The following is a 16037-nucleotide window of genomic DNA, read 5'->3' on the forward strand; positions in this document are numbered from 1 at the left end:
TAGATACCAATAGATGGTGCTGGTGGTACATTAATGTTCAGTTTCACGTTTGTTTTCTGGTCTGCGGTTGGAATTCGTTTTAAAAAAAAAAAAGGGGGAACAGAAAAAAAATTAAAAAAGAACAAAACAACAAAATCCCCAATGCTAAGCTTTTATCCAAGATGTTCTGCCTGCATTGAACTGGTCACCATTTAACTTTAACCTGAACTGTGGCCCAGGAAATCCTTCAACATAAATAACCTTGGAAGCTGCCACGACCATTTTTGGAACGTCCTCCCTCAATAAATCTGTTACTTTGTTGTGCAATGTTGAAGTGTGCAGTTGTTTCTCTGATTAATTATGGCAAAAAATAAACTTGCAGGATCAATCCAAGCTGTGACACGTTTCAGCCCTGGCTGGAACATGTGGGTAGAAAAAGGCCTTAGAGCCTTCTCAACAGATCTGCCCTGGGATTTTAAGATACGTGCTTGCCATCGAGTTTACTTGATTTGACAAGATAAGGTGGCTGCTAACAAAGGCTGTAACTGAAGAGTTTCAGGCTGTCACAGAACTGCTGTGCTAGGATATAAGGGTAGGGCTGACCACAGTAAGAAATCCTTCATCTTTACCACCTGCCCCCACTAAAAAGAACATAACAGACCTGTTTTATGTAATAGTGTTTATTTTATTTCACATATTACCCATGGAGAACAGCTGATACATTCTCTACATCTTTCACCAGTCTGGAATGCAAGATAAAAAAAAAAAAAAGGTATGGGAAAAAAAAAGTTTAACGTTTGACATTCACGATATGAAAAATAGAGGGATACAATGATTTAAAATGCCCTTATGCAATATATATATGTAAAACGTATAAAAATAAAATATATTTTCCAAAAAAAAAGATACAAACAGGACATGACACAGAACAATCTTAAATACCGATACGTATCTCATGATCCACACACACCGCACTTATAATTAACAAAAACCACGTACAATTGCACTTTTCCTCTCTGTGACGTTCAAGTATGTCGCAGTCCCCGCAGGGACTGGTGAGTGTCCGATTCCCTGCCGGGTGCAGATAACGCAGAGGGTAGAGCAGATGTGGCCGGCCTGGCCGGGGGCGGGACGCGCCCCCAGGCGCGCTCGGGGCGGGGGGCGAGGCCGGGGCCGCGGGGCGCCCCTGAGCCACCCAGCTCGGGGCAGCGGGGCCCGGGCAGCTCGGAGCGCCGCCGGCCGGCGGGGAAGGCCCGGCCCCTCCGGGTGCAGCGGCGGGGCAGGGGGCGACATGGCGGCCGGCGCGGCAGCAGCGCCTCCGGAGGCCGCGGGCCGGGCGCCTTCCAGTCCCGGGCGCCGGCCGTGCCTCGGCCGGGGAGGGTAAAGCGTCCGTGAGCGCCCGGTCGTGCGGGCGGGGGTGGTGGGGCAGCCCTGCGCGTCCCCGGCGGGACGCGGCCTTCACAGCTTCCCCGCGCCGCCTGTCCGCGCCGGCCGCCCCCCGGCCCGCTCCGCCGCTCCGCTGCCCCCTGCGCGGGAGGGCGCGCCGGGGTCCCGCCCGGACCGGCGCTCTCCGCGAACTCTGGCGGCGGCTCCCGAGCGGCGGCGGCGGCCCTCCGGAGCGTCCGTGTCACAGTCCATCTGTCCGAGGCGGCCTCGGCCGGGAAGCGCGGCGCTCAGACCCCGAGCACGGGGGCGAAGGGCCGCCGCGTCCGGGAGCGCCGGCCGGCCCAGAGGAAGCGCGCCGGGCTGCGGGGCTCGGGCAGGGAGCGCCGCCTGCGGCCGTAGCCCTGGGGGCTGATTTTGCTGGCGGGGGCGGCGTCGTCCTTATCCTTGTCCGTCAGCTGGAAGATGTCGTGGGCCAGCTTCTGCACCGTGCACGTCCCGAACCGGCACCCCGTGCGGATGGCTTGGAAGTGGGGGAAGCTGTTAATGCTCTGGCGGTAGCGCTTGACGCGGATGTGAGCATCCTCCCGGCTGCTGCGAGGCAGGAAGAGAGAGCGGGCATGAGAGCAGCGCAGGGGGGACCCGGAGGAGGGGACCCGGTGGGTCCGGGGCGGGGAGGGCAGGGAGCCCACGGGCTGGAGGCGGGCCCGTCCCTACGATGCAAAACCCCCAGCACCGCCACCCCCAGCACCCCCCGGCTCTGCCCTCCGCCGAGCGGCGGGAGAGGGACGGATACGCTCGCAGAGCAGAGTTTGCTGCCGGTGGGAGGAGAGGCCCCGCCGTTTCACGGCTGTTACTTTATCTATGGATCCAGAGCTCAAGTTACTATTTATATTTGACTTTAACAGTACAGGCGCTGCTATCTCCCGCCAGCTGAAGAGCGCGGGGAAAGGGAGACGGGAGGCTGCTTTCAGCGCGATGTGCAGCCCGGGCGGGACCTGTCCCGGGGCTCGGGAGATCTATTGCGAGAATAAGCCTAAACACCCGGAAACGTGGGGACCCTGAAAAGTTTCCACTGCCTCGAGCAAGTACCCGAGCCCAGAAGGGGCTGAAAATTACCTGGGATGCGAGACTCGGGGATCCTCCTTCACGTCCTGGGTCCGTATAAGCAGCTGCACGTTGGCGGCTGCCCCTAGCCCTCGGAGCGCGCCCGAAGGCTTCACGTCCCGCTTGGCTCGGCTCAATGCCCATTTCGTCCATCTGAAAGGAGCATAAGGGAAGAGGACAGCTTGTTAGCGCAAGCCTGCGGGGCGGGAGCCAAACCAAATACATTGGAGGGGCGATAATCTTTGCCAGCGCCGAGATTTTTTGGTGGTGGTTTGTTGTTTGGGTTTTTTGGGGTTTGGTTTGTTGGGTTGTTTTTTGTTTTTTTTTTTGGGGGGGGGGGGGCGGGGGGGCATGAGGCCTTTAAGGAGCTGTGCAATTCCCGCAGGAGGTCCGGTCCCTCCGATCACGGCCGGAGCCCGGCGGGGGGGCGCGGGGGTGGGCGCTGGCAGGAGGGCGCTCCCGTACTCACTTTCTTTTGAACTCTGTCGCTACATCCACCCGTGCAGCATCCACCCCGAAGAAGGTCACGGAGCCGAGGTAGAGCAGGGCTACGTGAACTAGTTTCATTCTGGCTGGGCTCCTGGTGGAGGGAAAGAGAAGAACTGTAAGCAGGGTTGCTAATAAAAGTCAACTAAGGACTGTCCTTCATTTTTGGTGATTGCAGAGAGCTCCTTCCCTCGGAGAGCCCCCAGGCTACCGGGGACTTTGTGTGCGATATGAACCAGAAGCTAGTATTTGCCCAGCAACTTATCGCAGAGTAAATAACAGAGCCTCCAAAGTTTACGTTTGTCGAGAGCTTTACTTGCAGAGGCGGCTGGAAAGCAGCAGGATTTCCAGAATACCCCCAGCGGCTCGCACTAGGATTTAGCAAACCCGTGAGATTAGGGAGAGCTGGCTATCAGACGCATCGTTTCCAAACTCCAGCAAGTGTTTTTGCTGCCTGGAAGTTGATCCCCTAATAGCTCATCTTCCCACTTCATACGCAAAACCAGCTAGTTCTGGATCTTATGTTGTAAACTGCAGCTGATGCCAAAAGCCAGTGCAAGACTCTGCAGCATAACTCCAAGCTCTTCAAAACAGTCCAGATTTAGTAAATTTTCATTTCCTCTCCACCTCCCCTGCATCTCTTTTTTTTGTTGTTGTTGCCGCCGAGGCAGGAAAAAAGTAGTTCTTACCTGACAGTGAGGATAATCCACAGAGACAAATGTTCTTGTAGTAGCGATCCGAAGTTGCAGGGTTTCCTGAGGAGCGAGAACTCCTTTGTGTGCCTGGAGTAACCACCGCCGAGCTGCGCTCCACCGCCGCCTTTATAGAGCGGCGCGGGGGAAGTGGGTGGACCTTGGCGTGGCCGGGCGATTTTTCTTTGACACTTACCCCCACCCCCACATCCCAAGCACTTCTTAATCATTCTAGCGTGAATTGGGGGCAACCCATACTAGGGTAAAAATAAGAGGATTATTGAAAATTATCTCAAACAACCCCCTTGGTATTTTGTTAATTATAACGACAGCTTTTACGTGTGGATTCCGAGTCTTGGCATAACTTGCAAAATCTGTTAAACCTCTCAGTCTGTTTTACGGGGGACAGACTTTATAACTGCCGATGTATAATTATGTTTACACGCTCTGTAGCATAATTTCTCATTCCAGGCATCTTACCTTTAGGTGGGTGGAAGCAGGGGAGTGGGAGCTAGAACTCAACCAATTTCAAAATCCATGCAAATCCATCAAATACCAAAGTTCCAAAAATAACCCCATATTTGGACAACGTGAATTATAATGACTAACTGTAATGAATGCCAGCCTTCTTCACATAAGTAAGGAGGTGACAAACCAGGCATCATTAATATTTATGACTCAGCTTAGGTGCATTTTTCATCTAATAAAATGTATTTGATTTACTTGATCGATTCCAATAAATCACAGTTCAAATGGGTTTGGAAGGTGAAGGTTGGAGCGCCCTTCTGTGCCTGTGAACAAAGAAGCGGTGTCACGCTGGGGCAGAGACAGGCTCCCTGCAGTGCCTGGGGCTGAGGACGCCAGGGAGGACCTGCCGTGGTCCTTTTACCCCCAGTCCGCAAACCTTTATATGCGTTCGTGCACTGACTTCCCCGCTTATGAAGCTAAACCAGTGCCGGATCAAGGTCTCTAACAGCATTCTCCCGGCTGGCCAGCAGCAAAACCTCAGCCTGCCTACCTTTTGGGTTTTTTTCTTTGTTTCTTTTCGTGGTTTTGTTGTGGTGGTGGTTGTGTTACAGTCTCTTAACATCTTTGCTCCGTGACGCTTCAGAAATACAGAGGTCCGGCTTCGCAGGGGGTGCTGGAAGCCAGCACCAGACGGACCGTTTCAGTTCTCGCAATGCAAACTCAGCGGAACCAAGGGAGATGCACCAGGAGACCGGCGCCCTGGAGCGTGGGGGTCCTCTTCCCAGTGAGAGATACTCGTGAGGAAGGAATGAACTGGAGTGTGCCAGATGTTGCTCTCATCTTGCCCCAAGCAAAGTGTTTCAAAAATCAGGTGAGCGTACTCGTGACTCTGCCTTTCTAGATAACCGCGGTATATAACAACACCCTGGAAAGGCATGTGCGAAGGGATGACGGAAACTTCCCAGTGCACGGCTGACTCGGTCTGAGGTGCTCCCTCTCCCGCTCGTCAGCGGCGTCCAGGCATCTGGAGTCTTCTGTCTGCGGCACCTACCTGCACGGCGGTAGGCTGGCCCGGGAGCCGCCACCCCGGCCTCTGCCGCCCCTCCGCCAGCACCCGCCGCCAGCGAGGGCCGCGCTCCCCAGCGCACCCCCCGGCCGGGCAGCCTCCTGCCCCGGCCCCGCCGCGGCTCCGTGGGGCGAGGCGGTTTCCCCGGCCGTGAGCTGGCCGCCGGGACAAGCCCGGATCCCGGCCGTGAGCTGGCCGCCGGGGCAAGCCCGGATCCGCTCCGCCGCCGCACCTGCCCGGCCAGAGCGCGGGGCGGGACCGGAGCGGCTCCGGGGCGCCGGAGCCAGCGGGTCAGCCCCGGGGTCCCCCTCGTCCCCTCCGCCCGCCAGCTCCGCGGAGCCGCCGTCCCGCTGCCCTCCCCACGGAGCGGGGAGGCAGAAAGGCGCGGGGCGAGGGGTTGGCGTGTGGACTCGGGGAGGAAGAAGAGGGAAGGTAGGTGAGCTGCAACGGGACTGTGTCGTGGCCAGAGCTGCACAACTGCATCAGACCACCACGGCTGGACTTCGGAGACCTCAAGAGGCAGCCCAGGCTCAGCGAGTTCAAGCGTTTCCTTGATCAGCAGAAGTTGAAACTGAATCTAACTCTTCCGAATAGAAAACTATCTGCAGGAGTTCGTGTGATGAGCGTTGCTTTGATTCAAATTAAGTCTCCTGTTCCAGTAAAAAAATCCCACACTTCCACAAACGCTGGAAAACCCCTCACTAAAATCCTTGGCTAAACGGGAAGTGTATTTTGTATACTCTTAGGCAAACAATGCAGAAAGAAGCATATGTTGGTTTAGGAATAGTAACAATAGTAGTGACACAACTCACTTGTGAGTTCCCTTACTGCCTACAACTGCCATTTTTGTGATACAAACTGCTCCTTCAAATTCACAAGGAGGCAAACTTTGGCACATAAGTTATGGGTTTGTTGCTGATGTGATTTGTGAAAGGGCTTCAGCAGGTATAAAGCTGCTTCAAATCTAGCACAAAACATAATGTTCTTTCTTCAGATGCTCATTTTGTTCTTCCTAAGCACTTGCATTCTCATGCAGTCTGGAAATGAGCAATAGTCACTGATTTTGCACAATGAGGTAACAGTAGCCACTTTAAAAATTGATTTCATAAATAGTGAGTTATTTCCATTTTGAAAAAAGTTACACAGAATGTTCCATGGAAATATTATTCATAAACTAATATTCTGAGGCAATGCTGTGCAGTTCAGCAAGACCAGGCTCTCCTCTGAAGTGTAAGGTCTCCTCAGGATGCTTGCTGCCTTATACCCATTGCGGGGAAGCTGGGCTGGAGGAACATCCAGGGCTTGTACTTGTTTACTGATTATCTTGGGCATGTCTTTCAACCTCTCAGTGTTGCCATATGTACAAAAGACTTTACAGTATGTATCTGCTCTCGCAGGGAGATTAAGATTAGTTGCTGTTTATACAGCTTTTTACTCAGTGTTGTGGTTTAACCCCAGCCGGCAACCAAGCACCACACACACTTGCTCAGCCCCCCCACACACACACACCCGGAGGGGTGGGGAGGAGAATGGGTAAGGAATGTAAAACTCGAGGGTTGAGATAAGAACAATTTAATCATTTAAACAGAATAAAAAGGTAAGAACAACAGCAATAACAATAACAACAACAATAACAATGATAACAATTATAGTGGAAAGGTAGGGAAGAGGAAAACAAGTGATGCACAGTACAACTGCTCACCACCCGCTGACTGATGCCCAGCCAGTCCCCGAGCAATGACACCACCCGCCCCCCCCCCCCCCCCCAAAGCTAACTCTCCAAGTTTCTATACCAAGCATGATGTCCCATGGTATGGAATACCTCTTTGGCTGGTTCAGGTCAGCTGACCTGTCTTTTATCAGTTCCTTGTGCCCCTCCAGCCCTCTGGCTGGCAAGGCCCAAGAAACCAAAAAATCCTTGACTTAATATAAACATTACCCATCAACAACTAAAACCATCAATGCCTTATCAACATCGTTCTCACATCATAGCCAAAACACAGCACTGTACTAGCTACTAAGCAGAAAGTTAACTCTATCCCAGCTGAAACCAGGACACTTAGGCTGAGTTTTATTCCAAAAGCAAAGATCTCAAATCTATAGGCATTGCTGAGGAGTCAATTTGAGGCAGATATTCTGTGCTGATTATGCAGGAAAATTAGTGTTTGAAGCCAGTGGAAGTGCCTTAGCATGTTTCATTTTGGGTTTAAAGAAAGTTTGCTGAATTTGTATGCCATGAGTATGAATATACTTGATTGTATACCATAGGCTGTACGAAATCAGCAGAAAGATGATACTAATAGAAGAATGACACCCCACAAATGATGTAAAACCTCAGTCAAGCTCCATACAGAAAAGCCTTGCTGTTAGTGCATGCACTTAGCCAGCTTTGGCTATGCCAAGGGCGCAGTAACAAGGGTTGATTCCATTTCTGGAGGTCCCATTGGAGGTGCTTTCAAGCAACCCTTGTGTCTGACAGGTTTGAGTACACCGAAGCCTTCTTCGTGGCTTCGAGGGTGGGATGCATATTGCTAGAGGAGGGGAAAAACCTGGTCATGGTCATGGCTGCTTCCCTCTTCACTGACAGGGACACTGGGTTAAGGGACCGCAGGCAGAGTGTGACCTTTGTATTTCCTGAAGGAGTTGACTGCAGAGGGTATTGTGAACCTTCACACCTTTTTGGTGCTATGAGCACAGTCCGAGTGTGGCAACATTGTCGCTTGTGTGCTTTCAGTCTCCTGGAGGAGCTGCAGCCCCACAGTTCTGCCACTGGCATAAATATATGGCTGCTCACTGGATCCTTCTGGAGACCCAGGCCTTGGTGTGCTCCCAGAGCCGCTACTCTGTGGGCTTCTTGAGGAGCCAGGCTATTCTGCTGCAACGGAGGGAATTATGTTATTGGCGGTCTGGATGAAAGTTCAGTTTACTTTGTATTAGCCTTTAGGTGAGCAAACAATCTGTCTGCTCTACTTCCTCATTTGTCCTATAAGATCAGATTGCTCTATACTTAAGGGAAGTTAAGGAAGTAAGTTACGGATGATTGACTCCTTTTGCTGTCCATGCAGGTACATAAGCTGCGTTCAAACCCAGATGAACAGTACCCTTCCTGTTATGAGTACTTCAGATGTGCCACTTATGACATGCTTTATAAACTAACCAAGCTTTGGCTATATTGGTCTAGATGGAAGAAGAAGCAAGGCTGTAGAGTGGGCGCTAGCAAGGACTGGGGAATCAATAAATAACGTCTTCCTCTTGATCCAGCACTTGTTAATGCCCTGGAAAAGTGTTCAGTGATACTCTTCTGCTAGAGGTGCTGGCTTAAAAGAGCAGTGAGACTTCACTACTGAGATTTGTCATTACATACTGAGCTTGCTTATGAGCGCAGATACGATAACCCTAAGGTTCCATTTCAGCTCGAAACTGGGTAATTTCTTAGCATCTCTAAACTTTCCCTGCAGGTTTTGCTGTGCGGAACGTTATCCCTTGCTTTTGTAAACTGTTGTATGTCCTGGCTTTGTGCTGTTGAAGAACTGCAACATCCCGCTTCAGAAGTCACAGCAACGAGCTTTATCCTTGTCAGCCTCGCAGGGGTAATGTGTGGCTTCATTAAGATTTGCATTCCGTTGTTGCTACTTCAGACATGCTTTTAATCAAAAAGCTCAGTCTTTTGAAAGCAGCTTTGTGGGTTTCAGCCATTAAAGTATACAGGTTCATGAATGAAAATGCCTATGCATAACTGAAGTAAGGTATTCTTTCTTCTAGTTGCTACCTAGTATAGGAGGTGACTGACCCCACAGAGTGCATCACTTTTCTCAAAAGTATACTCAGTCTTTTCAATGCATATATTTTGCACTTTTCTTTGCTCCTAAAGTTAGTAAGCAATTTTATTAAGTTTAGATCTTTCTACATGGCAACTACTTAAAAGCAGTTAAGCCACCAAGCTGACTACTCCAAGGAGATTTTGACGGCTGCCCTCTGCTGAGAAGGCACAAGGGAGAACGCTGTAACTGATTGGCGAAGCTTCCTGACCAATTTGCTTCTGGGTTATCAGCAAGACACCGTATCTGTATGTCCCAGGGAAGTAGGAGGTATAAGAAATGCATGTTTGAAACAAATGTCTCTGTGATACCGCTAGTGACTGTCTGCTGGGTCCCACATGACAGTGGATGGTCAGGAGCAAAGCCAGTGAATTTGCTGCATTTCCACGTGCAGCCCGGTACCCAGGGCTGCTGCAGTGCAGCCATGTCCTTTGCTTTGTTTTTTCTCTTTGAGCTGTCAAACGGGACATACACGGAAGCTCATCAGAACATTTTGGCTATCTCCACAGGTTAACTAAATGTGCTGTACTGTCAGACAACCTGTTTATCACCAGCACCTCTGTGATTGCTAGCAAGCTCACTGGGCTTTCAAGAGTGAGAACCCAAAGGTATTGGCCTCATCTGTAGGCTGTCAACAGCCACACGAGCCCAACAGCCACACGAACTCTCCCCGCTTGCCCTGGTAGCCACCGCATGTGCCCAGAGCAGCACATCGGAGGCCAGGAGGGTTACGCCGAGGCACCGCCAGCCTCCTGCCCCGGATGGAGGGGGGCATCGCGGCGGGCTGGAGGCGGCGGCAGCCCCAGGGCAGGGCAGGGCTGTCTCCTCAGGGTGCTGCCACCGCGCCCGCAGGGGACCGCGGCTGCCGGTGTGAGGGCGAGCTCGTCCCCCGTTCCCGCCACAGCGCCCAGCGAGCCGCTCGCGCCCGGCCGTCAGTGCCCGCACGTTCCGCACATCCCGGGAAAAACGTGACAGGAAACATCCTGGAAATGTAAGTCTGGACCCCTGACATGAAATGTAAGAGCCGGGGGGCACGGCCTTATCTCGCCGCCGGGTTTTACTCTCTCATAGCCTAAGGGGGGGCGATGCCCGCCCCCGCGGCAGCTCCCCTCAGGAGAGGTCCCTGCGGGGCGCGCTGAGGTGATTCCCGCCCAGGCACCCGCCTTTTGGTGAGCGCGCAGATCGGTCGGACCTGCCGCCGTTTTGTTTCTGAGGGAAAAAGTGCTGCGGAGCCCCAGCCCCTGGGTGGGTACTTCACAGGGAGGCTGCGAGGAGACAAAGCCCACCGAGGGCGGGGAGGGCCCGGGCGGGGGACTGTCCCCCGCCCGGGCCCTCCCCGCCCTCGGTGGGCCGCGAAGCGAGGTGCTAGCGTTGGTACCGGTGACCCCCACGGGCTGCCCAGGGCAGCGGGGCCGTGCCGCCCCAGCCACTTGCCGCCGGCGAGCCCTCAGCCCACGCCCAGCCCGGCGGGGTCACGGCGCAGCGGTCTGGGCGGCGCGCAGGCGCACAAGGCGCCCGCGCCTCCAACATGGCTGAGGTGGTGCCGCTCTTCTTGCAGCGGGCGCGGAGGGGAGGATGCTGAGCCTCCCGGGAGCCTCCGCCGCAGCAGGGGTGGTGAGGCCCGAGGCGGGCCCCTCTCAGCCATGGCCAGGCTGGCCGACTATTTCATCGTGGTGGGCTATGACCACGAGAAGACAGGTAGGTGTGGCTGCGCGCAGGGCTGCCCCGCGGTGCCTGGCTGGCCTCTTCCCCCCTCCCCTCGTTCTTGTCCGGCCCCGGCCCCCTCCCGCCTCCGGTCGGGCCGCAGGAGGAGGAGACTGCCGCGCACACGGGGCGCGTGTCCGGCCGTGGGGAGGAGGGTGGCGGAGGGCAGTCGGGCGGCCTCACCCCCGCCCAGGGGCGCCGCGGCCGGCGGGGGCGAGGGAAGGGTTAATCCCCTTTTCCTGAGGCGAAGCGGCCCGGCGGGAAAGCGGAGGGGCTCCCCCAGGCACCCGGCGGCCGGCTAGCCGGGCCCTGGCACCCCCCGCCGGCCTCAGCCCACCAGGCAGCCCCGCTAAACCCATCCGGCGAGCCGGGTGGCAGCCGGCCGGAGCGTACCCCGCGGCCTTGCCCCACCGACCCCAGATGTTGGAAACGGGCGGCGGTTCCTTCCAGAAAGTGGGGGCAGCTTAAAATTTTGCCCACGGCCGTGCACAGCACCGGCTCCCCGCCCCGACCACCGGCCGGTGCCGCCAGGCGGGCAGCCGCCGGGCCGGCTGGGTGCCGGTGCTGTTTGTGCGTGCCCGTTTCCCCGGCCGCCTCTTGCAGAAGACGGCGGCAGTGGCTGCTGTTCCCTCACCTTTGTACCGCTAGCTGAGGCACGTACACCCGCGGCCTCAAAGGAAAACAAGAGACGGAGGGGGCTTGCCAAGCAGTGGGGCTTGTGGCCCGTTTTGAGTGGGATCTTGGAGCTCATGGCCTTGATGAAAGGGTGCTGCGGCTAGCACCTGGGGAAGTGCTGTGGCACTCGGCAGGCTCTTCGGGAATGGCTGCTTTGCTGTCTGCTCGGGTGAAAGGGAAGTGGTGTTATCTGCTGTCATTTTGTGGGTAGAGTGGTTCATATTATGTGACTTTCTGTTATAATGTCACGTTTGTTGCTGGGGAGACCTCAAATCCGTATATACACTGATTTGAAAATTAAGTGATTGTCAACTGGTATGTGTTTGTGCTGTGTATTTCAGAACAATCCTTTGAATCTATGTTGTTAATAAACAGTATTTTAAATAGTTGCATGTCCCCTAATTTATTTGACTATGCATAGATCAAACAACACTCAAGTTTGTTACTGTAAGTAATTCTTTGAAGTAACAGTTGTGTGTAGTCTGTATTTGTTCATTCTACAAGTGTAGCTAATAAACTCCAGGAGTAAGATCCTTCATTTTTTTTTAAAGAAATATAATTTTCAGAGAAATCATCATATCTATGTGTTTAAATACACAGTGACTTACAAAATTCTGCTAAGGATCTGCTGGATTTTTCTATACTGGCATGATTTTCCATATATTCCATAATATGTTCCATTAATTATGATGTGGTTCCCCCTCCCACCCCACTTATTCTAATTGCAGTAGCAAAAGTGTAAGATATGTGAAATGGAGAGTACTTTATAATAAAAGTAAAGACCTTCCCTTTTGCCTCTCTCCTGTTTGGAGCTTCTTCCCCAACAATAGTCGAGAGCTTAAATCAAAACAAAGAAGCAACCAAAAAATCAGGGTGCTTTTAAGGGGAAGGTGAAGCAAGTAGCCTGCCTTCTTAAAGGGTATGATCAATATGACAGCTGCCATGTGAAATAAAATTATGGATTGGAAAGCTTTAGGGTTTTGTAAAATGTCTTCATCTGTAGCATTTAAGTATGTGTTTAACTTCCTGTACATAAATTGTCTCGTTAAGTTTAGTAGAATTGTGTGCATGGATGAAATTGAGCAGATTCAGAAATAACTCCAGAACCAGAACCTTAATTTGAAAAGGTCATGCCCAGAAAATAACTGTTTAGACTTCATTATTTAAATTACTCATTGCTACTTTTAATGCTTCATACTAAAATGCTTGAAGGAACAACATTCTGTTGAAGACTAGGCATGCATTGTTTTCCAAATTCCTTTACCCCCACGTGCGATCCCATAATACATGGAGTACTGACCTTTCTTTTTCTTGTAAAAGTCCTAGTTTCTCGATGCATTTATTATGCCTCCTTCTATATGAAAAAACAAGGGCAAACATTTCCAGGATTGTAGACTTATTACCCGTGAAGCTATTAAATTTTTAAGTATGGACTTTTTTTTAAATCTTCAATAACATTCTGGTTTTGTTTTAATAGGTTTGATTTTAATGTTGAGTGTAATTACATCTTATAGTGTTTTTTTTAGGAATACTCTGGAATACCTTTGTGTAAACAAGCAAACAAAACCCCTGTAACCTTCCCCCTCTTCCCCAACCTGTACATCAGCAGCAGTTGGGATAATGTGTACTTGCGGTTAATAAGAAAGGATGTTTATAGCAATGACTGTTCTCCCAGAAAAGCCCTACTGTCTCTGCTGTCTCTCTATAGCAACCATCATCTGCTCTGTCTTCACATGGATTATAGGGATTTATTTACATGTACCAATATCTGCAGTATACTGAAAATGTGGTAAAAGTATTGCTTTCCTGTGCAGATTAATTCAGCTTTATTCAAAAACCTTCACTGTAAATATCTAAAATGCTGGGTTTGTGCACTTGTGCAATTTAGGAGCAGATTTCTAGATTTTTCTTGCTGTGGAAAAGCTTTATTGGTGCTACAAGTTTTTATTCAATTTAGTCTTAAGGGGAAGTGAAGGGATGTTTTTATTGTCCTCAAATAAACCAACGAGGTTTGATCTTTTGGGGGATCAAACATTTTAAAGTTCATTCCTGTGCCAATCTAGGCCTATGTATATTGATGTTACTGCAGTCCTAGTGCTGTCATTCCTATTGTGCTAAATTTTCCTTTCGTTTTCAGCTTGGTTTAGGATGCTGACCTGTCAAAAAGTTCTTTCTTGCTGAGTATTTTGCCTGCGTCGCTGTATTATTCTTTTTCTGGGTTGCTTTTCTGCTCAGTTTTCAAACAGTTGGCTCACCAGGATGTCACATGAATGCCAGTATCTGTATAAAGGAGGAGCAGGAGCATGCAGGAGGGTAGATCACTGCAGCCTGAATTTATATCAGCTGAAATGGTCCTAGAACCTTGGGCGAAAAGATGTTAGTCAGATACTTTACTCTCCTACTTGCTCGGGTTAAAGTAATGGGTGCCTTTGAATAGATCGTGTAACAGGCAGTTTATTTGTGCTTGGCAAGATGCACTGAGATTCAGCCTGAGTAGAGAATGAGTTTTGCCATTGATGTCTTGAGTGTCTATAGACTTTCAGGTACATGGGAAATTAAAGGAGAAGTGTTGAACGATCTGATTCACATAGGTTTTTATGAGTTTCAGGTACAGTTGACTGTATTCCCACTCAAAAAATACTTGTCTATAGCTCTCACCGTAAAAGTAAGCTTAAATATATCATAGTTTTAATTGCTGTTGTGTGTTTTAGAAACTTGTTCTGAGTCACTAAAGTATGTAATAGCTGTAGCTGCTATTGGAAGTTCCATGTTCAGTGTCTTGACAGAGTTGGAGAAACCAGATTTAATTAAAACCCTTGATTTTGTTCTAACAGTGGAAATGCAAAGGATTTCAGTGATACACCAAGGCTGATTTTTTTCCTATGTTTATTTTGCATTTAGCTGAACCTTTACTAAGGTAGATAACCACTTTTTTTCTCTAACATATCAGCACAATATAAAGCTGTTATGTAACTTGCTACAAAAGGCGGTTAAAGAAGTCTCTGAAGAGAACAAAGGTGCTAGAAAATGTAGGCACTCTGGGTTAAAAGCTAGAGAAAATACCAGAAGACCTGACAGTATATCCATTTTCTTTTTCCATGGATTTTGAAGTGTTTGATCTGCTTCATCAAAAATTCCCATTTAATATGTTTGCATAATGGAATGTGGATGGGGTTTAACAAGAACACAGATGTTTACAAAGATCATAGAAGGGCATGAGAAAATGCCTTTTTGTTTTGTTTCATTTTGTTTTTGCTGATATAAGCCATAATCATAACTTTATCGCTGGAATTTACATATGGTGGTACTTGAAAAAGGTGAAAGAGAATGTTTGTGTCTAAGCTCAGCAACTGAAAGCTAAGGCTAAAGAAGAGAGAACTAAATACTGGATTTGATTAATTTGCCCATATACCCATACTGGCTTTCCTGTATAGGATGCTGTTGTGTACCCAGCTGTTAACACTGAAAACCTGTGAGATGAAGCGGAATGTTTTCCATGAGTTTTGTTCTCTGTAGGAAGACAGACTACTATTAGTTTTTTTGTTCTTGCTTGTGTGTGCAGTTGCAATGTGTATGACAGAAGGCTTGCAACAGTATAGCAGTTTTATTTGGCTGTTGTCATAACTGATAAATGCTGATAAAACGTGTAGGCTCTGTTGTGGTTCTTTTTGTTCTGATTTTGATCAACTTGTTTTCGGGAAAGCCTTTCTTGTCTAACATAGCTTCGTATCTTGGTGGATTTTGAAACAAGTGACAAGTGATTGATGCTAGAGTAGGAGAAGTTCCTAAATGCAGTTGTCTGATTCTTCTATTTTTTTTTTTTTCCTGTGGGCAGACTTTGCTTGTGAAGAATATTCTTTTTATGTTGAGGGAGTAAATATCATACAATGTCTTAAGGATATTTTGGTGTATTTATTGTATATTCATAGTTGGGCATTCCTCTGGGCTAGCGTGTCTATAAGGAGTGGATGATTTCTTGGTGTGCAATCTCTGTAAAACAGAAAACATAGAAAAATAAAGGAATCAAACTGTTACTGCCATGGCTTTCTTATCTGTGCTGCGGCTTAATGTGATGCAAGTGCAATCTAGGGAAATCTCAAAGGCAAAAAAAAAAACCCGAACAAAAACTGAATCTTTTTCGTAGCAGAAGAATTCCTGTAGCTGTAACTGAGTGAAACATGAGGTGTACTATCAGAACTGAAGCAGAATGCAGATATGTAAGTAGCTGTGGAAGAGATTACTATAGTTGGCTATGACTGGAGAAGGGCATGTGTGCCCAAAAACTTTTCCAAACAAATCAGTTGTTCTAGTATAAGAAATTACCTCTTCCTACAAACCTTGTCCTTGCTCAGTTTAGTTTTCAAATACAGCACTCTCCACAATACCAAGCTGAAACAGAATGAGAAAAGCATGTGTGTGTTTTTGTGTGTTTTTTGGTAGTGGGCGTTTTTTGGTGGGTTTTTTTTTTTTTTTTTGAGTAAGGCCTTCTTAGAAGTCTGCATGGAGGAAAAAACCCAACACCACCAGTATTTTTTTGGTAGCCTGTCTTCCTAAAATGTATCCAAGCACTTGCTTCTAAAATATAATGTTGACTTGAAAAATTGTTATTTGGATTTATGGATTCACTATAATTTTGGAGAAAAAATTAAATCAATACAG

General features: G+C 49.5%; 2 protein-coding genes across 7 annotated transcripts in view; one reads left to right on the forward strand and one right to left on the reverse strand.

The window, feature by feature from the left end:
* Positions 1 to 643: 643 nt before the first annotated feature.
* On the reverse strand, positions 644 to 10186 carry ADM (adrenomedullin). The gene is made up of 4 exons (XM_080404835.1): positions 3645 to 10186; positions 2939 to 3049; positions 2482 to 2622; positions 644 to 1956 (listed from the first exon to the last, which is right to left on the reverse strand). Exons 1-4 carry the CDS (start codon positions 3875 to 3877, stop codon positions 1653 to 1655), a joined length of 789 nt encoding a protein of 262 aa, XP_080260961.1. The 5' UTR covers positions 3878 to 10186; the 3' UTR covers positions 644 to 1652.
* Positions 10174 to 16037, forward strand: part of SBF2 (SET binding factor 2) — a 253141-nt gene continuing 247277 nt past the window's right edge. For 5 of the 6 annotated variants that reach the window (XM_080404619.1, XM_080404620.1, XM_080404622.1 and 2 more), the window contains exon 1: positions 10522 to 10697. In XM_080404619.1, the coding sequence (XP_080260745.1) occupies positions 10643 to 10697 (55 nt within the window). In that variant the 5' untranslated portion in view covers positions 10522 to 10642. Of the gene's footprint in view, positions 10698 to 16037 lie in introns of all 6 variants that reach the window. The other variant, XM_080404621.1, reaches the window with a different exon arrangement.

The sequence above is a fragment of the Falco punctatus genome (genome assembly GCF_963210335.1).
Source record: "Falco punctatus genome assembly, chromosome: 10".
Classification (NCBI taxonomy): Eukaryota; Metazoa; Chordata; class Aves; order Falconiformes; family Falconidae; genus Falco; species Falco punctatus.

Excerpts from the sequence above, each read along its gene's own strand:
- ADM (XM_080404835.1), bottom strand. The coding sequence starts at position 3,877 with ATGATTAAGAAGTGCTTGGGATGTGGGGGTGGGGGTAAGTGTCAAAGA. Across the intron at positions 2,623-2,938 it reads GCGACAGAGTTCAAAAGAAA|ATGGACGAAATGGGCATTGA; the intron begins GTGAGTACGGGA and ends TGCTCCTTTCAG. Across the intron at positions 1,957-2,481 it reads CCCCGAGTCTCGCATCCCAG|CAGCCGGGAGGATGCTCACA; the intron begins GTAATTTTCAGC and ends CCTGCCTCGCAG.